General features: G+C 54.4%; 10 protein-coding genes across 10 annotated transcripts; 6 read left to right on the forward strand and 4 right to left on the reverse strand.

Annotated features, from left to right (window-relative positions):
* Nucleotides 1-848: 848 nt before the first annotated feature.
* On the reverse strand, nt 849-5,429 carry CLAFUR5_13003 (Nucleoporin; the record flags this gene model as incomplete). The annotated part of the gene is made up of 1 exon (XM_047912151.1): nt 849-5,429. The coding sequence occupies one exon, from the start codon at nt 5,427-5,429 to the stop codon at nt 849-851; it is 4,581 nt and encodes a 1,526-aa protein (XP_047768339.1).
* A 572-nt stretch (nt 5,430-6,001) lies between these two features.
* Nucleotides 6,002-6,895, forward strand: CLAFUR5_13004 (Proteasome subunit beta type-2; the record flags this gene model as incomplete). The annotated part of the gene is made up of 2 exons (XM_047912152.1): nt 6,002-6,175; nt 6,224-6,895. The coding sequence occupies 2 exons, from the start codon at nt 6,002-6,004 to the stop codon at nt 6,893-6,895; spliced, it is 846 nt and encodes a 281-aa protein (XP_047768336.1).
* Nucleotides 6,896-7,203: 308 nt separating this feature from the next.
* Nucleotides 7,204-7,676, reverse strand: CLAFUR5_13005 (uncharacterized protein; the record flags this gene model as incomplete). Its single annotated transcript, XM_047912153.1, has 2 exons — nt 7,204-7,362; nt 7,437-7,676. The coding sequence occupies 2 exons, from the start codon at nt 7,674-7,676 to the stop codon at nt 7,204-7,206; spliced, it is 399 nt and encodes a 132-aa protein (XP_047768337.1).
* Nucleotides 7,677-8,082: 406 nt separating this feature from the next.
* Nucleotides 8,083-8,897, reverse strand: CLAFUR5_13006 (uncharacterized protein; the record flags this gene model as incomplete). Its single annotated transcript, XM_047912154.1, has 2 exons — nt 8,083-8,777; nt 8,831-8,897. The coding sequence occupies 2 exons, from the start codon at nt 8,895-8,897 to the stop codon at nt 8,083-8,085; spliced, it is 762 nt and encodes a 253-aa protein (XP_047768334.1).
* A 1,185-nt stretch (nt 8,898-10,082) lies between these two features.
* On the forward strand, nt 10,083-10,661 carry CLAFUR5_13007 (uncharacterized protein; the record flags this gene model as incomplete). Its single annotated transcript, XM_047912155.1, has 1 exon — nt 10,083-10,661. One exon carries the CDS (start codon nt 10,083-10,085, stop codon nt 10,659-10,661), a length of 579 nt encoding a protein of 192 aa, XP_047768335.1.
* Nucleotides 10,662-11,396: 735 nt separating this feature from the next.
* CLAFUR5_13008 (uncharacterized protein) lies at nt 11,397-14,583 on the forward strand (the record flags this gene model as incomplete). Its single annotated transcript, XM_047912156.1, has 2 exons — nt 11,397-14,039; nt 14,095-14,583. 2 exons carry the CDS (start codon nt 11,397-11,399, stop codon nt 14,581-14,583), a joined length of 3,132 nt encoding a protein of 1,043 aa, XP_047768342.1.
* A 2,005-nt stretch (nt 14,584-16,588) lies between these two features.
* CLAFUR5_13009 (uncharacterized protein) lies at nt 16,589-17,023 on the forward strand (the record flags this gene model as incomplete). The annotated part of the gene is made up of 2 exons (XM_047912157.1): nt 16,589-16,641; nt 16,690-17,023. The coding sequence occupies 2 exons, from the start codon at nt 16,589-16,591 to the stop codon at nt 17,021-17,023; spliced, it is 387 nt and encodes a 128-aa protein (XP_047768343.1).
* A 687-nt stretch (nt 17,024-17,710) lies between these two features.
* On the reverse strand, nt 17,711-18,740 carry CLAFUR5_13010 (Decarboxylase tropJ; the record flags this gene model as incomplete). The annotated part of the gene is made up of 3 exons (XM_047912158.1): nt 17,711-18,026; nt 18,081-18,282; nt 18,371-18,740. Coding segments are annotated over 3 exons (888 nt in total), but the record flags the coding sequence as incomplete, so codon positions are not given.
* Nucleotides 18,741-18,889: 149 nt separating this feature from the next.
* Nucleotides 18,890-19,628, forward strand: CLAFUR5_13011 (uncharacterized protein; the record flags this gene model as incomplete). The annotated part of the gene is made up of 2 exons (XM_047912159.1): nt 18,890-19,073; nt 19,156-19,628. 2 exons carry the CDS (start codon nt 18,890-18,892, stop codon nt 19,626-19,628), a joined length of 657 nt encoding a protein of 218 aa, XP_047767934.1.
* Nucleotides 19,629-21,015: 1,387 nt separating this feature from the next.
* Nucleotides 21,016-24,529, forward strand: CLAFUR5_13012 (White collar 1 protein; the record flags this gene model as incomplete). The annotated part of the gene is made up of 4 exons (XM_047912160.1): nt 21,016-22,254; nt 22,309-22,747; nt 22,848-24,217; nt 24,278-24,529. The coding sequence occupies 4 exons, from the start codon at nt 21,016-21,018 to the stop codon at nt 24,527-24,529; spliced, it is 3,300 nt and encodes a 1,099-aa protein (XP_047767936.1).
* Nucleotides 24,530-26,166: the final 1,637 nt, after the last annotated feature.

Consider the following 26,166-nt stretch of genomic DNA (forward strand, 5'->3'; position numbering starts at 1 on the left):
ATACCACAGGGTACAAGCGCCAGTCATCATCATCAGCTAGACACGAGGGTGCATTGGATTGGATACCATGGGTACGATATCAGGCGAGAGGATAGGAATGGCCTTAATCGGGCCCGTCTTTGGATTTTCATGTGCCTGCACGCATGCGTGGATAATGGTTTCTTTGGTTTAATCGTGCTCGAGTCGTCTTGTATAGCTGCAATGATATTTCTGAACCATCAAGTCGTGCTCACGTCATTTTCTGTCGGTTCACACTGTGCTTCAAGGTGTTTGTTGAATACATTGTTCGAGACTGACTTCTGCCTGCACTCGTGCGGTGGGCATGTGATCTAGGTCATCTAGTGTTGAGGTAGCGTGCGAGGTAAAGTCCTGGGACAGCGACGGTGAGGTCTCTGTCACATTGTATGGCATGAGCGATGAATACCTGGTATCTTCACAAAGTAGCACTAATTATGTGCCCGGTCATAGGACACACAGCCTCGATGCCGCGGAGTAAATGTATTCGGCGTGTGGAAACCTCACTTCGTAAAGAATGTTCACATAGAGCCGCATACTTTGTGCTCCACGTTCACAGCCGTAGCAAAACATCCAGCTCGAAAATGCAAGGTCTTCGCTGACAGTAACACGGGGTCGCGAGACGGTTCATCATGGAGATCAAGCAGTTGTACAAGCACAGTAATCCAATGGTGATACAAGATTCACTTTCACGTCGTGCATTCTCACTATCCTACAAATCCCCCACACCCTCACTCACCCTCCTTCCCACGCCTCCTCATCGCCAACCTCAAATTAACCCTCAAAGCGCCCTCAATAGCATCATCAAGAGCTTCATCATCATCAGCGTCATCCTAGGCCGCTCGAATCACCCTCGCGCCATTCGTCTCAACCCTCTTCTTCAACGCACCCAGCACATTCCGCCTCCTCGCCGCCTTCGCGTGAAACTCCTCAACCTCCTCCGCCGTCACATCCATCATCTTCTTCCTCGCACTGCCATTCAGGCTATTCGTACTCCTCCCCAGATCCGGCGTGAAACGCGTCGATTGTCGCATCGAAGCTGAAGGGGGGGTTGCGAATCTCGAGCTTGTTCCGAACATGCCGCTCATACCGAGCGCGTCGCCGTTGGCGGCCATGCGAGGTCTTCGCGGTGGCGTTGCAGCTGGGCTACCGCGGTCGGCGAGGAGTCGGTTATTGCCGAGACGGGATGCGAGGTCGTCTTCGTAGTTGTCGTCCAGGCGGAGGGACTCGATGCCGTTGGGGAGGCGTTTGATTTGCGCTTCGAGGAAGTCAATGTCGGCTGACTTTTGTTGCACCGCTGCTGTCATTCTCCGGATTGTGTTCATGACGGCCTCGACAGTTGGCACAGGACTCTGACCATTGGGCTGGCCGTCCCTGTGGGAAAGTGAAGCGAGATCGGCGCGAAGCATGGTCATCTTCTGTTCGATGTCAGCGAGCAGCTGCTGGACACGCTGCACGCCTGATCGAAGTTCTGATTGCTGAGCCTTTGTCTCGATGTCCAGTGGTGCGGCGTCTAGTGCAGCAAGGCGTTCGGGGTCCTTGTGTGCCTGTACTTGCTTGCGGATCTCCGTGGACTGTGCTTTGAGTTTCAAGACTTCGTTATGCGCCTGTGAGATATCTGCTAGCGTCTCAGAAGCGCCCTCTAGCTTGCCATTCTCGAGTTGTGTGTTGATTTCGTCAATGATGCGACCGAGGTCGGCAACGTCACCCAGCAGCCACGCGTCTGGGTTGTCGAGGTCGTCCCGTGTGCGCTTTCCGGGCTGCCTCATCTTCTCATGACCGTCCAGGAACGAATTGATCGAGCGCGCGTTCAGTCCCACAGTATGCACCATGGAGTTGATATCACGGTAAACTTTCTCAATTTGGCCACCAATGCCGGGTGTGTCGACATTGCCCGTGTAGTCGGTGTGGGCGTAAAAGGGAGGCAGCTCAGTGGTCGGCTCGACAGGCCTTGCAAGCTCCGCTTCTACGCGCTGCGCGGCCTGATCTGCGAGCTCTCCCACAGTTGGATCCCGAGGCTTCGGTGCAGGAGCAGGTCGTTCCAAAGGCTTTGCAGGCGGTACAGCAGTCGCCTTGATCGAAGCTGGAAGTTGTAGGTCTCGAGGCCGGACAGGACTAGTGACTGCTCGTTGTGGGCTAGGAGACCGTGGGCTGTGCTGTGGTTTTGCAGCCGGCGGTGGAAATACTGGACCTTTCGGTAGACCGGCCGGGGTGTAGCTACTCTTCATGCTCTTTTCGTCCGATTGAGGAGTCCGTGATTCGTTCCTCGACCTCTGCGGCTCGGGCGACTTTGGCCCTGGTGGTTGCATGCGCGCCTTGAACGCTGCAAGGCCTGCGGGATTTTGCGGCTGGTATGGAACCTCTTCATCTGCAGTTTCATCTTCCTCACTCTCTTCCTCTTCCTCCTCCTCTTCTTGGTCGTCATCCTCGTCCTCGTCCTCGTCCTCATCATCATCCTCTTCATCTTCATCACCTTCGCCGTCGTCATCGTCTTCTGCCCAGTCCTCGCTGTCCTCATCGGAAGGTCCAGCTATCTCGGACAAAGCATCTCCGAAAGACTGGCTGTTGGTGACATCCACAGGCGGGCTGCCTGCTATCGGTATGTCCTTCTCGGGGGTTTTGGCGTTCACAGCAGGACCAGCGCCGGGAATGTCAGCATTCCAATTGGCTGGAGTAGTCGGATCATGGGGAAGCGGCGCGTCGTTTGTGGATGGCTTCATGTTGACAGGCGCACCAGCTCCAGGGATGTCATCATTCCAACCTTTAGGTGGCTTGTACGTTGAAGGGTCTGGCGGCAGAGGCGCATCGTTCGATGATGCAGCAGGTATATCCTTCATTGACGTCTGCGTCCCAGTACCAGGCTCCTGCTTAATGAAAGGCGAGGGTCGTTCACCGGAAGTCACGCCGAGGGAGTTGCCAAAGTCGGAGCCGAACAGACCTGCGCCTGGGTTCTTCGGCATGGGCAGATCGTCCTTGGCTGAGCCATCGCCCTTGAAGCCAGAACCGAGCTTGAAGCCGCCCATACCGGACAGACCGCTGCTTTGTTGTTGTGTGCCTTCGTTCATGGTCGACTCCCTGGAGACTGCTTCTTTGCTGTTGAAAGAGCTCGATGCGAATGACGAACCTGACCCGAAGCCACTTACGGTGTTGCCTGACTCTGCCGAGGATAGATTGCCAAAGCCAGACAAATTCGATCCGCCCTGTAATAAGGCAGGCTTCGAGAAGGGACTTGCGATACTTTGGCCGACGCTGGCAAAGGCGCTCGTACCACCGCTCGCGTTTCCGCCGAACGGGTTTGGCTTGTTTGCGCCCAACTGACCAACTGAGCCAAATGCAGATGCAGATCCAGCCTGGCCGGGCGTAGAAGGCTGCCCAAAGCCAGAAGTCTTGCCTGCCGCTGCTGCTGCGAATGGTGACGGACCAGCTAGCTTCGCACCAAATGGCGACTGGCCAGCTGGTGAAGCTGCCGGCTGTCCCCAGGGACTCTTAGTCTGTCCCATGGTGTTGGTCCCCCCGAACGCTGGCGCGCTTGGCTGCCCGAAGCCTCCAGGTGTGCTCGCTTGTCCAAATGCTGGCTTGCTTGGCTGGCCAAATCCTCCCGGTGTGCTTGCCTGCCCGAATGCTGGCTTACCTGGTTGTCCAAAGCCTCCTGGCGTGCTTGGTTGTCCGAAGCCTCCTGGTGTAGTCGCTTGTCCAAACCCTGACGTGCTTGGCTGTCCGAACGTCGAGGTGCTCTGTTGTGAAGGCTGACCAAAAGCTGCAGTTGGTTGACTCGCTACAGGTGCGCCTGAAGAGGGTGTACTTTGAGCCGAGTTGGAAGGCAGCGCTGCAAAGGGAGACCCGGACCTAGGTGCATCGGTCGGTGAGGTAGCATCAAGTGGCTCTGTCTCCACAGGTTCTTGACCGGACGCAGTACTAATTCCCTTATATTCTTCAGTCGAAATCGTGTCCCTGGGATTGATCTTCTGGTACTTGGCGTATCGCCCTGATCTGTGGACGATACCGGGCGCGAAGACACTCGCACGGATTGCCTCGACATACACGATCCAGTAGATTGACAGAATACCGCTGAAATCTAGGACATACAGAGCCGGTAACGGGAGTTTCGAATGCGGTAGAATGTCTTCGTCATCCTTGACAGGCGCCGGAGCCACCTCTGTAGTACCAAGATCGAGAGCCAGCCCGACGGGAGATCCATCTGTAAGGTTCGCATCACTATATGGCATGCTCACTTTGTGCTGGTCGTCGGTGAAGTAACCCGCATAGCCAGCTGGAGCATCATCATGCACTGCCTCCTTGAATTCCGTGACCATACCTAGCTCGGCACAGACGGTCGATCCAATGACAAGAATCTCTTCAGCCTTGTGCCAGTCGCTGAGGCGGATGATATTTTGGCTTGCGGGAGTCCTTCGCTTCATGCCGAAGTCGTCTGTCGGAGCTCGTTCGAAGGGCCTGAAAGTATAACTTTGTTGGTTTGGTGTGCGCTCTGCGATAAAGTAGAGGGACTCTTGAGAGTCGTTGCCAGCATCGTCGGGGTCCGAATATGGTGCATAGACAGGACTGTAAACGAAAAGGTACGACATACCCCCCTTCGTCTTGAGCCAGGAAATGGCGGTTAGAGCAACTGCGGTGACATTCGAGTAATCCGGGTCTGTGACTGGTCCGTCCAGTTGCGGTGCTCTCGGGATGGTCTCGACGACGTTTTCTTTGGAAGAGTTCAGGGGATCGATGCGAACAGCAGTGCCGTCAGAGAGTCCAGCAACAAACTGCTTCCCCATCTTCGACCACGTCCCGGAGGCTACATTGTTGTAGAAGACCTTGTTGCCCTGAAAGTTGCTGTAGATATCGTTGCTTTCAGACACCTTGATGAAGAGCAGACTGCCATTGCCCGTTATGACAGCGCATACGTTCCGGTGCCCTGACACTGGTTCGTCCTGGGGATTGGTGGAGAGATGCCGCACGTTCTCTCCCGAGATGTCGATCTCATGCGCAGGTCGAGCGCCGTTGGCTAAGTGATCGGTCGAGTATACAGATAGACGCCCACATCCCTCGGACGCAACCACCAGCCATGCCTCATCTGCAGTAAAGGCAACATGTGACACTCGTGAAATGTCAATGTGGACATCTACGTCGAGTGGCTGCACTGGCTCTTGCTTCTCCGTCCGCCGCTTGATATAGCTTCTGCGCGTCTTTTCTGTGCTCGAAATATCCAGACCAGTAGGTGTTCCAACAACCAACACGCCCTTCCTCGATGCAATGGCTAGGAGTGAAGCTGTCGGGGAGGGCAAGTTGTCGTAAGGCCACGACTCGCCCGCTTGCAGCCTATCGGATCCACCAACACCAAGGTTCTGGAAGAAGACGTTCTTGCCGTCTTCTACTGTCGGTACCTTGGCTCCAGTCTGCGTTGCGGCCATCTTCTCAGCTACTGGTGCGGGTGTCGGTGCAGCTGGCGCATTGTTAGTGTTGAGCGCGTCGAAGTTCCATGTGGCCATACTGCTGCCACTGCCATCCAAGTCCTCAATATGTTGATGTTTCGGTGTCGTGTTTGGGTGTTGATGTTTCGGTGTCGGGTTGTTGGTGGTCGGAGTTTGTGCTGGACGCGAAAGAAGTGCTAAAAGAGCGGATGCCTACTGGAGGTAAGCTGGAGGGGCTGATGCCGAGGCGGTGGATGATGTGGTGAGTGTGGGTGCGAGTGCGCGCAGGCAACTCCAGGCAGAAACGTAATGTCCATCAGCAGTCGAGAGCTCCAAACGTGAGATCGCGTGTAGTCTTAGAAAGTCAGAGTGTCAGACTGGGGGCGGAAACAGCTCCGGATGGCCGCGACAGGCAGAACAGCCGCACGCATCATCTGGAGCTCGACCTAAGTTCCATCGAGAGCTCGTCCAACATACACCAAACACTCAACAATACCACACTCAAACACGCCAGCTTCCTTCGCCATCCGAATACCACACCACGCGCTACACCAACACCACCACCACACAACATGCCGGGCTTCGACTTCAGCAATCACAACCGCAACAGCGCTCTCCACGCAAAGGGCGTCCCACTCCCCAAGGCCACATCCACCGGTACCACCATCGTCGGCTGTCTCTACGATGGCGGCGTTGTCATCGCAGCAGACACCAGAGCCACCAGCGGCCCCATAGTAGCTGACAAGGTGAGCCTTAATCAATCCCCAGCCAGTCCATCACTAACACCTCTGCAGAACTGCGAGAAGCTCCACTACATCGCGCCTCAGATCTGGTGTGCAGGTGCCGGTACCGCCGCAGACACCGAATTCACCACCGCCATCATCTCCTCCAACCTCGAGCTCCACGCCCTCTCCACCGGCCGCAAGCCTCGTGTCGTCACCGTCATGACCATGCTCAAGCAGCACCTCTTCCGCTACCAAGGCCACATCGGCGCATACCTCGTCGTAGCCGGCTGCGACCCCACCGGCGCACATCTCTTCACCGTCCACGCACACGGTTCAACCGACAAGCTTCCCTACGTGACAATGGGATCTGGTTCGTTGGCTGCGATGTCAGTGTTCGAGACACAATGGAAGTCTGGCCTGAGTAGGGAAGATGCCGTCACATTATGCGCCGATGCGATCGAAGCTGGTATCTGGAACGATCTGGGCAGTGGTAGCAATGTGGACGTGTGCGTGATTGCGCCGGAGAAGACACAGCTGATGAGGAACTACAAGACACCAAACACGCGTGGCAAGAAGGAGAGGAACTACAAGTTCACACCAGGCACGACCGCGGTGCTGAATGAAAAGATCATCACACGGGAGGAGATTAGCAAGTACGTGACGGTGCAGGATATTGGTGATGGCGAGGAAGGTGTTGGTGAGAAGATGGATGTGGATACCCGGCCGAGCGGGCCAGCGTAGGTGCTTTGCTGGTAATCAGTGGACATGCTAAGGGATGGAACGGGCCATGCGCTGATAGTCGCGCTATAGACCCTTCGATACTGTATTGGACGACAAATCATGAACTAGCCGTTGTTCCCAGGGGTGGCCTTTGGCTAGACAGCTCCGACGGCGAGAGGAACAGGCACACTGAATCTGATACGTCCAATAGCTCCTCCAACAACAGCCTCATCACAGCAGCAGCATCAACAGATTTCGAGTGTCCCCTCACGACCTAAAGCCGTCGACCATATCCAAATACCCTCTCCACCGCTACCACCTCTCCGACATCATCCCTTCAGCTCTCCAACAAAAGCCTCCCTGAAATTCTCCCTTTTGCCACTGACATACCCCGGTGCCCTCCTCAACACCTTAAACTCCCGCTCCTTGATAAACATCGGCTCCGTCGCCTCTAGATACGGACGATAATACTCCTTTTGCAATTGCACCTATCCAACCATCAATAAACAAGCTCAAGACCCAGAAAGGGACAGGATCCCGCTCTCCACTCGAAGACACTCACCTTCATCAACCACTCCACACTCCCCCTCCAATTCTCAACCCAAGAAAGCGTCCCCGGCGAATCCGGATCTTGGAAAATCTCAAAATACAACAGCTCAGGCTCATTACACACTGTTTCGAAGACGGGGTTCATGGCTTTGTGGAAGGCATCGAGGTCTTCGGGTTTGATGTGGACGGTGACTTGGAGGGAGAAAGATTGTAGGGGGAGGACTTCGCTGGGAGGGGCGGTTGGGAGGGGCATGGTTTCTTGACGAAGATGGAGACTTGGACCTGGGATACAAGTAGCACTGCGGCCTCTTATGTAGGACTGCCAAGAGCTGAGATCTAGTTGATATGTCAGCCATCTTGCTGCTTGGCTGGGGTGATATGCAAGCTTCGCAAGCTACGTGATCCTGCGGCATGTTGTGGAACAGGGCATGGATGTCGTGGACTTTCCGAGCATAGATCCTACCGAGTTCACATCAGTAGAGTATCATTTCCCATGGGAATCAAGTCTCAATTTCTTGGTCTTCAGTTCGTTATGCCGTCGTCTTATGTCTTGTAGCCTGCTCCACGCTATGCGTCTATCACAAGACTCGCAGCATGCTACATTCATGCAATATGCAACTGCTGTTCCCACATCTGCAATGTCGCCCTTTGGGACAACCTTAGGCCTTACCACCCTTCTTCCCACCTCGTCCACCGCGTCCGGCCTTGAGAGCTTGCTGCCTCTCGAGTCTCGCCATCTGCTCTTTCTTCTCCTTCTCAATGAGGTCCTTCTCCTGCTTCTCTGCGTCCTTCCTCGCCGCAGCCTCCTCTCTCTGCTGCCGCACAAGCTTCAGTCTCTCCATGTCTGCTCGCGCCTCCTCAGTCTTGCCCTCCGCATGCAACTTCTGGTATCGCTCTTTCGCCTGCTGTGCCTGTAACGCCTCCCTCTCCCGTCGAGACAGCTGGCTCACATCATCAACCTTCTTCGGCTTCGGTGGAGCCGCCCCCTTCTCGGGTGCGCCCTTCTCAGCCTGCTTGCGTGCGGCGTTGGAGTGGTTCGGGTTGGCGGGCATGTCCTCGTCTCCCTCCTCCTCGGATGACTCGCTGGGTGGCATGTCACCAGCTTCGACTGTGCCTTGCTTCTTCTTGATCGCGGCTTCCTTCTTGGCTTTTGCGGCTGCTCGACGTTGCTCACGAGTCATTTCCTCTTGTTGTGGTTTGGCAGGGCCGTCGTCGTCGCTGGACTCTTCCTCGGAGGATTCGTCTCCTTCTGATGAGTCGTCATCGTCCTCGTTCTCGTTGGGCTCGGCCCACATGGACTGCTCGCCGCCATCGTTGTCGAGTGGACGCAGGTTCTTGCTGAAGTTTCGGCCGCCTTGGGGATGTGTTAGTCGTGGTCGAGTAGTGTGTGATGTAGGATGTGTATACCTCCTCGCTTTGCCTTGCCGAACTTGCCAGCACGGCCTCGGGTACTACCTCTCGCACTGCTCGACATGTTGGCGGTGTGTTTGTTGCAAGATGCTCAAGGTGTTTGGCGGGGTATTGTCGAAGTGGGATGGAACTCTTTGTGTGAGTCGGCGAAGGTTGAGACTTGGACTTGGTTTTGTAGGTCAACTCCTTCTGTGTTTCTGTCTTCACAGGTGGATGTGTCCTCAAGAGTCTCCTGAGCTTTGTCGAGTCACAGTCTTGGGTCGTTCACCTAGGAACAGTTGGGCAGCAAGTAAGTCCGACTATAATCTTCAGCATGTGATTCGTCGGCCGCTCTTTCCTTGTTGCCCCACGCATGACTTCCCTGCGCAGCGCTTGGCAACGGCAATGGCACGTGCCTTCCGCAAGTTTTGCTTCACTTCACGTTCGCCGCGCGGTGAAATCTCCTTCTTTTTCTTCTTCAGAAAACGATACCCTTCCTATTCACTCTATGTACCACAACTCTCCCACGGTAACCATATGAGGGGAAATGGAAGGGCAGATTGATGTCTTTCCGTCTGCTTACCCCTGCCTTCGATACTTGCGTGAGAAGGGAGTAAATAATTCGACGGCACAACTCAAGTGATGTACATGTGATATGAATAACCAGCTTGGCCCCTCAGCTGACTTGAGAAGTGGTGCACGAGGTCTAGCATGCTGTAAAGCCGAAACGCGCGGCTAGGCACGATGGTCATGATTAGTAGGCTTCTTCTCAGACTTTCTCGTCGTGTGCCTCCCTCAACATGCAACACCGATCACCTAACACCAAGAAGCATATAGCAGAATGGTGGCGCGTGCCAAACGAGACGCCCGGCGCGCCCAACAGGAACCTTACGCGGTCTCGAAGTCTGGCAGATCTGCCATAACAGTCGTGTGCGGGTCATCGCAATGGGTGGTACTAAGGAGATGCCATGAGCTGTCGCCGATATTGGTCAACACCATAGATAACGAGGTATGCTTGCCTCACGTGTTGTCCCATGGATCTGTTACCGAGCTAATGTCAGAAAAGGCATTGACTGTCTCCGAGGATGAAGATGTGTTCCAATTTGTGTTGAGCTTCGTGCAAAGCCGTCGCTATCAAGCACCGGTCGGAGATGTACTGCTTCACATGCGCGTCTATTGTCTGGCCATCAGATATAAGGTGCAGAGCCTTATCGATCAAGCGCGTGACAGATTCAACGAGGACTGAGAGCTGGTCTGGCACACGCCGGTCATGGCAGATGCAATCGTCGAGGCTTACAGCGGCAGCGAAGCCGTAAGGCGACTGCGCAAGCTACTCGCGTACGCCATCAACCGCCACATTGGCCAGTTTCGAGGAGCCAAAACAGACTACGCAGACTTCTGGGCTGCGATGGCAGCTTTCCCTGAGCTTGAGAAAGATCTCGGGTCGACCAAAGCCAACGAAAACCCTGCTCCTCTAGCCTTGAGACAAGCAGATCAAGTGAAGATTAATGAAAGCAAAGCGGACCGCCGAGCGAGGAAAACAGCGAACCGACTCGCCATGAGAGAAGCGAAGAATAAGGCGGAGAACAAGGCGAAGAACAAGGCGAATAACAAGGCGAAGACCAAGGCGAAGAATGGCGGAACTGATGGCGGTGCACGTGCAAGCCAGGGTCAAGCCCTTGCTACTCAAAGCACCCTCCGAGAAGTTGACAACGATTACGAAAGCAGTGTTGCAGGAGATGACAATGATGAAGCAGGTCTGGATGTTGAAGACATGGATGGTATTTCATTCGACAATGTCGTCGAGAGACGCACGCGAGGAAGGACAGTAACAAGATATCCACGATGAGGTAGAGGCATGAATCAGGAGCGGTTTGATGAGCGGATGGCGAAGAAGCCGGAGAGGCAGAAGTTGCAGTAGGATGTGGAGCGAGCTCGAGAGTGTACTCTCAAGAACTAGTAAGACAAGGTACACGAAACTCTGCGTAGGGATCGACCGTGTCAATCGGTTCAACTGTGCTCACGGAAGGCGATCATAGAGGCGGAAAGCCATTGCTGGTTTAGCCACTCAAGTATCGCAATAAATGCATTCAATGGTGGACGTGGAAATGATCTGTGCCATGATGTCTGAGCTGACACTGTCCCCTGTCTATCAGCCTCGGCTTTCCTCGCGTTCCACCACTAAACAATGGCTCGTGTAACCATCGAGCACTTTCGTGCATGTGACAAGTCACCTGCATCCTATAGGCATTTAGAGTTCAGCCAGCCGACACCTCATGGTCCTCATCCACACTTAGCCCGGCCCGCCAGCCTGGCAACCGCAACGCTACCCTGTCACTTCCAACCAATTCACTGCACCGTAGCTCGACTGTACCACGACTGCTGTCCTTTCTTATGCTGTTGAGCGAGACTACAGACTGCTACACCCACCATCGCTAACACGAGACTACGACCTTACGACAGCTCCAAGCTCATGCGCAGCTAAATACCGAGACGCGGATGCGGAGGCCCAGAGCCGGTAGAGAGCAGAGAAGACTCCACACAGGACCAACAACCAGGGAGCATAGCAGAACACAGCGCATGCATGGAGACTGCCCTGCCGAGTATGTCCGCTTCTGCGGTAGTAGCGGGTCCCTCCAGCGAAGTCTCGACGCCGGCTGCATACGAAGAGGACGCGAGGCATGGACACTTTGCTATAACTGCTAGCCAAGTCCCGAAGCCTGTCGGGTTCGGTGTCGCTGGCTCTTCTGCTGGCCTCGCGAGCTCGAGTTCAGGCGCAGGACTGCTGTCACCTCCCGCAGACAGGATGTCGCCGACGCCCCACAATCACAGCGCAAGTCCTGGCGCATCGCCGGAGCTGGTCGTGAGGGATGTCAAGAGCATTGGTGCGAGGTCTCATGAAGACTGCTACGAGACAGATCTCCCGAGCCCGAGACTACGATCTAGTAGGATGTTCAAGGGCAAGGGCAAGGACGCGGTTGCTGTGCATCGCGAAGAGAAGAAGCCGTTGCAGCTGCTGGACCTACCGCTGGACATTCTCAAGGACATCGTAAAGGAAGTCACCCACACCAACGACCTGACGAGCCTTGCGCTGTGCCATAGCGCCCTACATCGCCTTACTACACCCCACATTTACTCGCGCTTCGACATAGTATGGCCAGATAGCAGCACTCACGCAGAGCCCAGAAGTGGCGTGGATGCGCTCACGTACGGACTCGCGACACTAGTCATGGCGGAGGATGCGTTTGGAGAAGCTCCGTGGCAGAGAAAGCTGAGGACTCAGAAAGAGCAAGAAGCGAACAACAGGTTTGCGCCAGGCCGTCATGGCAGAGCGACCGAGACGCAGGTGCGGCGGAGAAGAGGAAACCACTATGCACACTTCACGCGAAAGTTTTCGCTGGGCAATGGACCCGCAGACTGGGTCCAAGAGTATCTCATCACGAAGGAGGGTGGGAAGATGCTGGGGACACTTGTCGCGCTGGCTGTAGCGAGGATGCGCACGTTGGAGACATTCGTGTGGGATATGCCGACGGGTATCCTGCGGGATGTTTGGCTTGCTCTGTCTTCACTGGGCGACAGAGATGACGAGATTCCGTGCAAGCTGGAGAAGGTGTGGGTGAGATGGCATGACAACTCGAGCTCTGAAGCGATACATTCCATGCCACCTCCAGTCCCTCCACCTCCGGTCAATTTGAATCACGGGCCATACATTGCTCCCCCGACAACTCGACTAGTGCAAACGATACATCCTGCAGCTCTCGACCGTGTTGAGCACCCCTCTTTCTCGATACTACCACCTCTAAAGAGCTTGAGCGTGCTGGACATCGATGAGCTGGCATACCTTGATGAGATGGCAGTCCTGATTGGAAGATCTTTGGACAAGCTACGTGAGCTGCGGATCGGGATTGCGAGACACGCAATGACAAAAGACTGGGTAACAGTCTGGGAGGGCGACACTGTGCAGCAGGTCGATCCAGACTATCCCACAGTTGGCTCTCTGACCATCGGAGAAAAGAGGCTAGGTGGTGTGCTCGGCGTCTTGACTGGCTTCGTCTGCGATGTGCGAAAGCCCAGGGTTGTGCTTCCTGATCGAACACGGCTGCGACGTTCTTCGAGCAGAACTCAGCAAGACGCACAGTTGCAGACGACCGCGCCTGTCGCTAACATGCAGCAGCCGAGTGATGCACCTGCCATGTCTGTGGTTAACTCTGGTCCCGACGCTGGCGATTTAAGAGAAGCTATTGAGGCAGGTGTGTTCGAGGACCCAGCAACAGCGTCTGAGATCGCGGCCACTCTCAACATCGTGTCGCACGGCACAAGCGACGTTCCGAGCTTCCAGGATGTGATACCAGAGCTGCCGAATCATCAACCTGATTGGAACATTCTGAATCCGCTCGCGACTGATCACTCGGCAGCCGGACTCACGGATCCAGACTCTAGGCCTGCAATCGACCGCCCTTCTCTGGACCGCGAAGCTCTTATCCCACCGCAGGACAGCTTGCCGGACACTATATCCCACATCGAAACACCAGAGCCCGTGGTGTTTGCTTCTCAAGAAAGAGAAGCTGATGTGCCACAGGACGACTATGTGGCCGATCGGGCGCATTATCTCGACAACGTACTACGACTCGACAGCTTGGAGCTCGAGCGAGTGCCCATCTCAGTACCCGTGCTGCAGAAGGCGATTGACTGGACTCGACTGACATCACTGACTCTGCTGCATTGTCCGAACCATGAGCAGCTGTGGAAGACTCTTCGAAAGACTTTCGCGCCGACCCCGAAATCACCGATGTACCCACAGGCACGACGAGCAGTGAACATCACCCCGAAGAAGAACAGCAAGTCAGCACTGGCAGCGGCCGAGTCGGACTTTGTGTATGGTCTGAATTTAAAGAAGATCCACACCAACACAGTTTCGCCGGCACTCATCTCTTTTCTAAAGGAGACTCTGGCACCAAACAGTCTGGAAGTGCTGTTTTTACAAGAAGCGCGCAGCTACTCGTCATCTGTTACTGTCGATGCCATCTATCGCGGTCCACTCCGAAGGCATCGCGGAAGTTTGAAGAAGGTACTGATTGACAGCTCAGAGAAGGGCGCAGATGGTCTGCCGACAAACTCAAGTCGCTGGAGAAGATGGCTGCTCACGCGAGAGATTCTGGGTTTCGTATGCAGCGGGAAAATGCCAGCATTGAGAGAGCTTGGTATGGCGATCGACTATCGAGATTGGGTGAGGCTTCCATCTCTCCGTTGTGTACATCAGACACTGACATCTCAATTTCCAGCACTTCTTCCTCCAACACATCCCCTCAATCCCCCACCTCCGCTCCCTTTATCTCCCCTTCCTCGCCGATCACGTCCACGGAGCCAACCTCGATCCACGCGAACTCGCCCTCCAAATTGTCGACATTGTTGCCCTACGATCCGAAGTCGAACTTTGCTACATGGGCATCGCGAACAAGTGCTTCGAGATCCTCGAGAACCGCGCCGGCGAATCACGCACGGAGTCATCTCTCGGCGTGCACCCATCTATGGATCCTGATGCCGCAAGTGACGATGGAGATGATGACGACGGCGACGACGATGAGGAGGACGACGATGAAGATGAGGTCGAAGAAGAAGTTGAGACAGAGAGCGAAGACGAAGAAATCGAGGAGGAATCTGATGACGAGGACGGAGTGGATGGAAGAGCGGTCGGGCGGTTGAGGCTGAGGGAGATTTTGTTCTATGATGATAAGGTTGCCATCTTTAAGGGAAGGCATGGGAGATTGTAGATGATGTGTTGTTCTTGTGTCGTTCTAGCGAGGTGCTGGGAATGGATTGGGCGTTTATCTGAAAGATTAGAAAGGAGGGAAGGAACGCCAGAAGGCAGAATGCATATGTGACACTGAATATGGGATGATTGATGGCTCTTGGGGATGGAATGGCATGAGACCGTGCATGAGGACGAGTATATAGATACATTGAGAATGAATGGAATGGTGCTCTTTGGCCGTTTTGGCATGCTCCATCGGAAGAGGAGAGTGGTGAAGACATTGAAAGTGCAAAAGAGGCAAAACAATCGCTGCTGGTCGTACAGCAGTCCAAGAAGAAGGTGGAGGGAGATGCATAAGGTATGGTTGCATCGGTCAATTTCCTCTGGCCCAAGACCCGTCGATGCCTGCGCACCACTTCGCCGTCCGGCCAACAATGATCGCTGAACGAAGCCACGGATTCATGCGCAATACATACATTGGACAGCCACGTGACAATGGGCTTTGAGGCTGACTTACCATGTTTAAGCAGAAAGCTTGCTGGGAATAAGGTTCTTGCGGAGATGAAACACGACCTCGTCATCATCAATGTCCAGGGCTGGAGTTTCATGCCATGATATGCTTGTCAATCGCATGTCACGAGCACTAAGCATCCCAGGCTCATCTCCTGTCAATTGCGTCGATGGCCAATGGCTTTTTGCGATTTTGCGACATGCTTTCGAGCTGCGTAAGCTAAGAGGTACGACCATGTGCGCATCGATCTTGGATGCGACGTGACATCTCTGACCTTTGTGAGACGGTTTCGAGACAGGATGAGGGCGACGTGCTGTGTCAAGAATGATCGGGTCTGATCACTGTATTGCCTAGCGAGGTCTCGCACGATAGAACCGAATGAAGAGCTGGACAACGATGTCGAGTATTTTCATGAGGCTTGCGTATGTGCCTAGGATCTCTGCCAGGACAGAGGCATGAAGCTTGCCAGCCTCAATGAGCATATGAAGCACGATCCAGTGCGCGACCACAGCTCGATCTTCAGACCTGCATGTCACACATCCGTTGCTTGCTTCTACGTCTGCAGCAGCAGCCCAGTTCGGTCTTGCGTCCACTCAATCTGTTGGGAGAGCAGCAGACAGTCAAGTACATTATATAAAGATCAGTCTTCCAGCCGAGACAGAGCACGAATCGACCACAGGGCTCAAATCTGGCACCCAGAACTCCATCCATCAACTCCAGATCCACCTAGCATATGAGATCAAAATGGCCCTCGCCCTCCGCGACAACGCCGCCATAGGTCCCGAAGTGGTCCAGAACCTCGACAACCCAACTTCAATCCCCTCAGTCCGCTTCGACAGTACACACCACCCAACAGCCTCCATCTCAACCACAAACTCACTGTCAAGCACTGTTCCCACAGACCGGATCGTCCCCACAGGCACCAGATCCATGCCCAAGTTCATCAGCTACACTTCAAGAACCGGGAGCCCGAGAGTCACGAGGCTGTTGACTGCGACTGGGAGACCCCATATGAGCGGGACTGTCACTCGCCATAGCACTGTGATGATTGGAGGGACTAGTACGAGGACGCAGACTAGTGAGGTGAATGGGACGACGAGCGCGGGGAGTGGTGCGGCGAGGGGTCAGGTGCAGCATGTTGGGGTATTGAATGTTATGGTGGCGGCTTTGATGGTTGTTGGGGTGTTTGGGGGGATCGTGGTGTTATAGTGGGGGCGGTGTGGATATTGATCGATTGCATGTGGGGTCGAGATGATAATGAATGTGATAGAGATGCATGTGAGGTAATAGGTTGTATGGAAGCCGCAAGGTGAAGTTCATGTGAGGCCTTGGTGGCACTGAAGTGAGGAAAAGCAAAGCTCACTGGAAACGCTTAGGTCCGCATTCAACTTCGTCTCAGACCAGCCGCCACTTTGGCTTCTCTGACTAAATCGCTTGCGTACATGACAGAAGACAGCAAGCGAATACCACATTACATCGCGTCAACAACCAAGATACAGCTCACCCCGAAAGAATGTCCCTTCTGGAAGAGTTACAAGATGTGCGCCTGGAGGAAGACGCGATCGAGTAAGTGATGTTCTGTGATCTAGGAATACAACTGACCCCGAGACTCAGCTACCACAGCCGTGACAAACACGACATGGTGAAAGTCTTCATCAATCACTCGGACCCATATGACTTGGAAACGCCACTGGACACAGACGATGATAAGCCAGAAGAGCCAGAAGAGGCAGACTTTGTCGTTCAAAGAGACCTCTTTCCCGAATACTCGAGCTTCGAGGACAATTTGACCACCATGGAGGACGGAAGTCCCGCGCTGTACTTGGGTGGCGCGCTGGACATCGATCACGGTATATTCAACGACTATGTGAACTGGCTGCATCGTGGCCGGATTCCATTGGTAGAGACGCCAGTCCCTAGAAGGAAGAGGAAACGCCGCGAGTCATAGCCAGAGCCAGAGCCAGAAGACCCGCAATACATTCGACTGGCGAGACTGTACAATGCTGCGAGACACTTGGGCGATGGGGTATGTCGAGATGCTGTCTTGGACACCATTACAGCCAAAGCCCACCAGCCTAAGCGGCCATATTATGCTCGGCTACCAGGCGGCAGAGCCATTGAAATAATGGGCCATCCCTGCACAGAGCCTAGAAAGGAAGACAAAGGATCGCAGTTGCTCCTTGCTGTCTACGCTGATCTTGCAAGTGTTGACGACTACGCTCAGATCGAGCACGAGGCCTTCAAGAAAGAGTTGCTTGATCTGGTGTTGGTCCAGAGGAGAACAGAGGGTTCCGGGTTGATGATCAGGACTCTATGCCAATTTCATCATCACGACGAGCACGACGTTTGCGAAAGCCGAGAGCGCAGAAGCATGGGCTGGGCTGCACAAGTCCTCTATATCTGATCGTTGAGTCAATTAGCAAGATTTTGTGCCATTGTCACCAGCACGGGCAGGGCTTGGAGTGATCGAGTCGAGAGCGCAGAAGACTGGCATCAGCCGGTGAAGAGGACGAGGATGGATTTTGAGTGCCTCGGAAAGCTATCACTTAGCAGTCTCTCAACCAAATCCTGTACATTCAACACCTTCCCACATGCCAAGCCCCCATCATGCCCCTCCCACCTCATCCAACTCACACTCATTCCGATACAACCCACACCCTCTAACCTCCTCACACCACAACCCCCACGGCCTCTCCGCATGCCTCTCATTCGCCGTCCACGCATCCCTCGCCTCCCTCTCACTCAAAAACCTGATCCCCTCCTGCTTCGCCTGGCCCCCCTCCTCCCCCCTCCCGAACCGCTCCGCAATCAACCCCTGATTATAACCCCCCTGCATCAACAACGCCGTTGTCTGCACGCGTGCGTTTGTGCAGGTGAAGATGGCGCGGTAGACGGCTTCTTCGATTGATGCCGCGACGCAGGTGAAGCCGTGGCCGCGCATGAGGACTGTTCTAGTGAGGGAGGGGGTTAGTGGAGAAGGGAGAGGGAGGGGAGGTGGGACTTACGGGTGGGCGGGGAAGTCGACGGGAGGGGGTCGGATGGAGGTTATATAGTTTTTGATTAAGGAGGTGGCTTTGGAGGTTCGGGTGGAGGGGTTGAAGCCGTTGGCGAGGCCTTCGCCGAGGTGTTGGGTGTTGACGAGGAGGGAGTGGAGGGGGTCGATTGATTTGTAGTGATTTTGGATATCGTGTACTGGGACGGTGGCGCCTGGAAATTGTTATTGGGATGGGGATATGGGTAAGATCCTGTTGGGAGGGCATTGAAAATGTTATGGTTCGAGGAAAGGTACACATACCCATAACACCACCCATATGAAACACCGGCCTCAACGGTACAGAACAGATACTGAATGGCAACACACTTCCACTATGCGCATGTACCACCGCATTCACACCTTTATACTTCTTATAAATCTCCGAGTGGATAAACCTCTCCGCATACCCCTTCGGTGCATCCTCATTAACAGGACTAGCATCTTCAACACGATACTCCTCCAAATCCTCGCGACTTGACACAAGAGCCGGCGCTAACGACTTCGATACGAAGAACGTCTTCGGATTCTGAGGATTTCGGACTGAAATGTGCCCGAACGCATCGACGACTTTGTGGCAGTGGGAGCTCGGTGCTGTTTGGGAGTGCCCCTCGCGGGGTTCGGTATGACGTTGCGCTTGAGGTGTGATATCACAATGGATTACATGTAGTGATGCTGAGAGTGTTAGATGCAACCTACTGCTCCAGTCCAGACCAACACAGATTGCAATTGCGATCCAGCAAGAGTATCACATCCAATTTTCACTCTCCTCAACACCTTACAATGCCTACTACCACTGAGATCCTCAACTGCCCCCTCGTGGCCGGCAGTGAGCTCGGCAACCCAGACAACCATGCCGCGCAAATCATGAAAGAAGTCGGCGACACGCTCGCCAAACAAGATGGCGTGCAGCAAATCAACTTTGGCATGCACATTGAGAGCCCTGATACGCTGCAGCTATTCGTCAGTGAGTCTCGCTTCCCAATCTCTCACGCCGTTATCATCCTCCTCCCATGACTCGGCACATGGACTGATGAGAGTATTCTTAGACTGGGACAGCCTCGACGCGCACAAGACCTTCATGACCCAGGCGCATTACCAGCCTTTCCTGAATCGCTTCCTGACCATCGCGGGCGGCGCTCCAAGCATCGCGCATGCGGACCTCAAGCCGGATGGTGCAGTGTCGAAAGCTCTCGCCGCACCGGTGACCGAGATTGCAACTTTCTACTTCGACTCCGCTCCTCCGAGCGATGCCTTGGAGAATGCGCAGAAATTCGGGAAGATGCTTGAGGACGAGAAGACGGAGGGCTTCTTGGGCGGCGCGGTGGGGCTTACGTATGAAGAGATTGAGAGGGAGGGCGTGAAGGGGAAAGGAATGGTGATTGCGATTGGGTGGGAGAGTGTTGATGCGCATATGAAGTTCAGGGAGACTGCCACGTTCAAGGACAATATCAATCTGCTGAGGAACGGGGCGGAGAAGATTGAGATGCATCATGTTGCTTTCATGAGTTTCGTGGCGTAGGGTGGATAGCGTAGTGAGTAGAGGGTATACGTTACCAATACGAGCTGATGCTTTTGGTGATATGGTGTGGCTGCTATTGAGAAGAAAAGAAATGTTGCCTGATGATGGGCAGTGCGAGGCTTGACTCATTGCATTGAATATGGTCTGCTTCCTGTGAAGAGAAGGTCCCTTGAGTACATCTGACAGGAGTTTGTCGACTCCAGAGCGTGATGCGGTGTTGCTGCTGAAGTGGCATGATCATGTCGGTGTGAAGGTTCATGTGAAAGGATCATTGAAGCTCCAAGCCCGGACACCTCAGGCCTGCAGCAAAGCTTCGTGACTCGGCTCGGGGAAGTGTTCTCCACGTCTCCACCGCGGCTCGTCTGTGTTTGGGACATGGCTTGATGTGCCGTTGGGCTGCGGCTTTGGCGTCGTCATGGACAGAGGCGATCGTCTGGCGTACATGTATCACGAGAGTGAGGGTGAGGGTGAGAGTGAGAGTGCAGTATGGTATAGGTGTCCAACTGCGCTCCGTAGATCCATTGCAGCGGTACGGTAGTAGGTACTCGGCCAATCACAAGACAACGGCATAGAGGGAATCGACTGTGGGTGGTGCTTCTTTTTGTGGCCAAGAAGAACGTGCTCCCCGAGTAGTGGATCGGCATTTCTGTCCGTTAAACGTTTCAGCAAGCTCGCTCCCCTCCGAGAGTGATGTTTCAATATCATAGCTCGTGCCTGCATTATTCCTCAGGCGACAGCAGGCAATTGTTGGACGTGGTGGAAGCATTGGATGATCTACATAGAGGGGGAGGCTTCGAAACCTGAAGAGACGGACACTTGCCCCGTCTGCAGATCTCGGTGGACGGTGCAAGCCTCGCACTGGGCCATCGGCGCATCCCAGGACTCGTGGACTCGTGGACTCGTGCGCATCGGTGGTAGTGGTACATACTGCTCTCCCACTATTACTCCTCCACCAAGTCCGAGTTGTCGTCGACACCTCTTGGACCCGCTCGAGCGATCGCGCGCCCTGTGCGACATATTCCTACACTGCATTGATAGAGCTATCCGCCGGAGCGCGTGCTGCAGGAAGCCCCCTGCGCCGCGGTCAGATCGTGCTCAGCGCAGCCTGTCCGCCCTGTCGCGGAGCGCAGTCCACCTCTACAGATCGATCCGCCTGCCTGGTACATCATATAGACCGCATCACTAGCCGCCGGCTCGCCGTTCGACATTCGATGACACATGCAATATACTGGTATTGGCCACACGCAACACCGGACGAGAGTTGCTGCGCCTTGCTGCTGCGCTTTTAGGCACAGCGCAGGCAGAGCAGAGCACACTCGCGCGACCACCACCACGGCCACGAGCCTCGACCGCATCAGCCGGGACGGGCAGCTGGCGAAACACCAGCATGAATGGCTACGCATACAATGGCGGATACGTCTCCGCCCACGGCATGGAACAACACGATGACGGCGCCGATAGCATGATGATGATGGGTCCCGAGTCAATGCCGCCGCCGGGCACAATGGTGGGCGGACAGTCGCTGGACGACATTGTCAACCAGAATGCGAAGATGATCCGGAGACAGAGCATGCCGCAGCAGTTCTCAACCAGCCCACAACACTTGAACCCAAATATGAGACGCGTGTCCATGATGGATTATGGCGCCACTTCGCCCGCTGGATCGGCTGCCCAAGTGCAATACCAATACGGCCCGAGCGAAAGCGTCGACTCGGGAGCCTATACACCCAATGCAGTCACGCCAGGCCCACGACCAGCGCTCCAGAACCAGCATCGGTCGTTGTCTGCACGGCGAGGCTCTGGTGGAGAACTCTCAGTCAATACCCACTTTGGCACTCCTCAGAACTACACATCCATGATGCCACCGAACTCTGCCTATGCCACATCGCCTGCCCATCCCAATGCGACCATGGACTTGCAGATGGAAAGCCCGTATGTTGATTCTGGTATGACCATGAACCTGGAGTACGCTATGGACCACAACATGAATGGCACCATGAGCGGCGATACAATGCCTGTGAACCTTTACAGTCAACCTCAATTCAGCCATACTCCCCTGAGCTCTCCAATGCATCCCGCGCAACAGCATGGGACGCCGCATTCTGGCAGAGTGTCCGCTCACGACACTGGTGGGAATGGCGGTATGCAGAGTCAGACGCCTTATGCCCAGACGGGAAGCTCGCACAGCACTATCCGGCAACTCTCGCGGGCACAAAGTCTTCATGTGCCGGATATGCAAAGTCCTGCTCATTCTCAATCTCCAATGAGTGCGCCGCCATCGAGATCGCAGCCACAGCAGCCGCCGCAACGGCCGTCTATGCTGCAGCATAACCATAGTCACAATGCTCAGCGTAGTACCTCTGGTGGCTTCGCGGGGCAGCCTCAACATCCTGTCCCAGGCTCAGCACAAGACCGACCGATCGGACCGCCGATGAAGGGGGTTTCTTTCGATGGCACAGATGGACCAGTGGCCGCAACCACGAACAACTACAACCCGAACAACCAGAACTTTCCGTGGGAGGAGCGAGAAGGAGGATGGCCTTCGACCATGGTCGGCAAGCCACATATGCATTCTGCATACAAAAATGCCTATTCCTCGACAGGATTTGACATGCTTGGCGTACTCGTAAGTACATCGTCCTTGGGTTGCACAACATTGTGCAGGACTGACTTCGCTTAGATGCGTGTGGCCTCGCGCGCAAACCCTGAAATCAACATCGGCTCCGTCGACCTGTCCTGCGCGTTTGTGGTGTGCGATGCCGAAAAAGACGATTTCCCGATCGTGTACTGCTCTGACAACTTCGAACGTTTGACGGGCTACACGAAACATATGATTCTGGGTCGTAACTGCCGCTTCCTGCAGTCTCCCGATGGTAACGTCGCGCCCGGGGTGAAACGGAAGTATGTCGATGACGATTCGGTGTTGTACTTGAAGAACATGATCAATATGCGTCGCGAGGCGCAAATCTCGCTCATCAACTACCGCAGGGGTGGGCAGCCTTTTATGAATTTGCTTACTATGATCCCCATCTCGTGGGACACCGATCAGGTCAAGTTCTTTGTTGGATTTCAGGTCGATTTAGTGGAGCAGCCAAACGCGGTCACGAACAAGAATCCTGGTATGTTTTCCATCGTCCGATTGCCTTGCCGATCGAAGCCGATCCCATCAACCAACCTTTGGAAGGGTACGTGCATGAGCATCTGCTGACAGTGAGACAGATGGGTCTTACACGATCAACTACCAGCGAGGCATGGCAATGCCTCGTTATGTGGCCAATGCTCCAGACATTACGCACAAGACAGATCTTGGACAGACCGTACCCCGTGACGACGTCTCGGCTATACTCAGCACAATTGGCAGCGGAGAATCCGAATATGCTAAGCGAATGTGGGACAAGGTCCTCCTCGAGAATACCGATGATGTTGTCCATGTCCTGTCGTTGAAAGGCCTCTTCCAATGGATATCGCCGTCTGCCCTGCGTGTGCTGGAATACGAGCCTAGCGAGATCATTGGCACAGCTCTGAGCTCTGTATGTCATCCTAGTGACATCGTACCGGTGACGCGGGAACTTAAGGATACCTCCACTGGCGCCTCGGTCAATGTTGTCTTCCGGATCAGGCGCAAGAACAGTGGCTACATGTGGTTCGAAGGCCATGGTTCACTGCATACGGAGCAAGGCAAAGGCCGCAAGTCCATCATCATGGTCGGCCGAGAACGACCTGTATACACACTGAGCAAGAACGAAATCAGCAATGGCGGCGGCATCGGCGAGAATGAGCTCTGGACCAAGATGTCGACTTCGGGCATGTTCTTGTTCGTGTCATCGAACGTACGCCAGCTTCTCGATCGACAACCCGATGAGCTGGTAGGTGTCAGCATCCAGACCTTGATGCGTGCAGAATCTAAGCACGAGTTTGGCCGCATACTAGAGCATGCGAGAACTGGCAAGAAGGCTTCCGTCAAGCACGAGATGATCAATCGCCGAGGACAGGTTCTTTCCGCCTTCACCACGCTTTACCCAGGAGATGCAGTCGAGGGGCAGAAGCCCACCTTCATTGTCGCACAAACAAGACTCATCAAGTTTTCGCGTGGCAGCACAACCCAACGACCGTCGATATACCCAAAGCACGAACGGGCATCCTCGGAGTCCATACACTCCTCTGTTGTTGCCGGCAACGAGAACGCCAACATCCCCTCCGACGGTACCACGCCCAACTCCACAATGGCTGGCAAGACATACAACGCAACTGATGGCTCTGTGGCGACATACGCTGGGCAGAACGGTCTCGTCATTGGACATCAAGACCATTCGCTAGCGTCCGAAGACAACCTCTTCGACGAACTGAAGACAACCAAGTCCAGCTCGTGGCAATACGAGATTCGACAGCTGGAGAAGCGCAATAGATTGTTGGCAGAAGAAGTACAATCATTAATCGCAGCCAAGAAGAAACGAAAGCGAAGAAAGGGCGCAGGTAACCAACAAAAAGACTGCGCAAACTGTCACACGCGAGTCACACCCGAATGGCGGCGAGGTCCCAGCGGTCAGAGAGATCTATGCAATAGTTGTGGTCTGAGATGGGCGAAGCTGGTAAGTACAGCACAGCACGATTGCGACCCACAGCAGCGACTGACTTTGACACCTCTACAGAACGGCCGAGTCTCACCAAGGACGTCATCACAGGCATCGGACAAGGCGTCGAAAGCGAGTGCCAGTCCTAGACATCCCAGCAGCCTAAGCCAGACGCAGAACGCCGCCAAGGCCGAAGGCGACGGCAGCGCGCCGAAGGAAAGTCCCAAGACGCAGAAACTTTCACATCCGGGTGATGGTGGGCATTCGGCGAGTATGGAGGGTGCGCATGGCGTTCCTGCTAAGATTGATGAGGGGGTTGAACCGGATTGAGATGAAGATGGACACTAGGCGCTGGCTTTTCAACAAGACGATGAAGCTCTTATCAGTCACCTGATCTAAGACAAAAGGCGAGCACTGCTCCACGGACTTCGACACCTATGTATCGCTTCTACACTGGCGGCAGTTTCCCTGGACTTCAACTGAAAGAAGCCATACTGGAACCGGAGCAATACACGTACACGTGGAGACGTAGACCTGCCGTGTGAGGCGAAGAAACCTCCATGTCGACTGCGGCAAGAGGACGAAAAGAAGGAAGGGATGGGTACGCGATGGACTCCCACGAGACGGGACGCGAACATATGCTTACATTGATCGATCTATTGCTACGAAGGAACGATACCACATCTTTTGCATGGGAAAGAAGAGAGAGCGAGAGAGAGCGAGAGAGAGAGGAAGTTCGAATGAGCGCACACGTTGTCGAGATCTACGGATCCTTGCTGGGAGTTGGAGGGACTGTGGATTGGCGAACTCTGCGGAATATGGTTGTACATGCATGGCGTGGCGTGGCGTGGCGTTTCGAGGCGTGAAGCAAGATGAGGAATCTTTTTGACATACTTTGTAGATATTGAGTGCAAGATGCTCTTGCGTAAAGAGATGTGCATGACCGCTTTGTGATGATGTTGTTATTGTTATGGAGTGTCGCGCTGAAGGTCTGGCAGAAGCATCTTGGGGCTGCTGTTCCAAAGTCTTGACGCGATGCAGCGAGCGAGAACGGAATTCCAGCGGCATCGACATAGCGATTCACAGCGCAATGATCAGGCAGACACAGCCTATATAGATCGAATATACCTCCTACTCGACCCCCTTTTCCCCAAAAAACTGCAACCGCATCCCGTTGATATTTGGTAGACAAAACTCAGCTTCTGAGTTCAGCCTCAAAACAAGGGCTTAAGCTGCATAGCCTTCACAAATTTGTCTGTGCAAGTCTGATAGCGACGGACCGGACCAATCAAAATTTGTTGTTATCGAACAACGTTCAAAACTTAGACAGGACCTGCGCACAGAGTTGCACCGACAACAGGTGCAAAGGGATGTCATTCTTCCAGGAGATGCATCCTGGAAGCAGCACAGATGGGGGTGTGGTTGGGCATTTGTATAACTGACCGGGTAGTTTCGAAGTTGAGATTGGCCAAGTGGTATATATAGCACCAGACACCTGGTGTAGGCTGGGATTTCCTGTGCATGCTGACTCTGTGGTTGTTCGATGCAAGCTTAGCGAAGATTGCGAGCAGGGTTCTGGGGTCATGGGTCGTGTAGGCTAGCTGACGGGCAACGGGTGGGTGTAGTGGGAGAGCGGATATGCAGGTGATTGTGGTGTATGAGTCGGGAGCAACGTGACTGGCGAGTCGGGTGGGTGACCTTTGAAGATGATGCATGACTTGTGCTCCGCGAGGACCTGTTGTAATGGCTCTGTGCTGTTCTGGTGAGCTGTACGCGATGCGGTTGAAGTGATAGACTCGTGATAGACACATGCCTGCCTCCAGGTCGAGGGATAGCACACCTGCAATCCTCGCTGGCCACATGAGGATATGCTCGTGCTCGCCTCATCTTGACTACGTTCAGTAGCTCTGTGGTTGTTGACTCGTTTGTGTGCAGTAGCTTGCCGCAGGCCCGAGCTGTCGGGAAGA

Source organism: Fulvia fulva, chromosome 11 (genome assembly GCF_020509005.1).
Source record: "Fulvia fulva chromosome 11, complete sequence".
NCBI lineage: Eukaryota > Fungi > Ascomycota > Dothideomycetes > Mycosphaerellales > Mycosphaerellaceae > Fulvia > Fulvia fulva.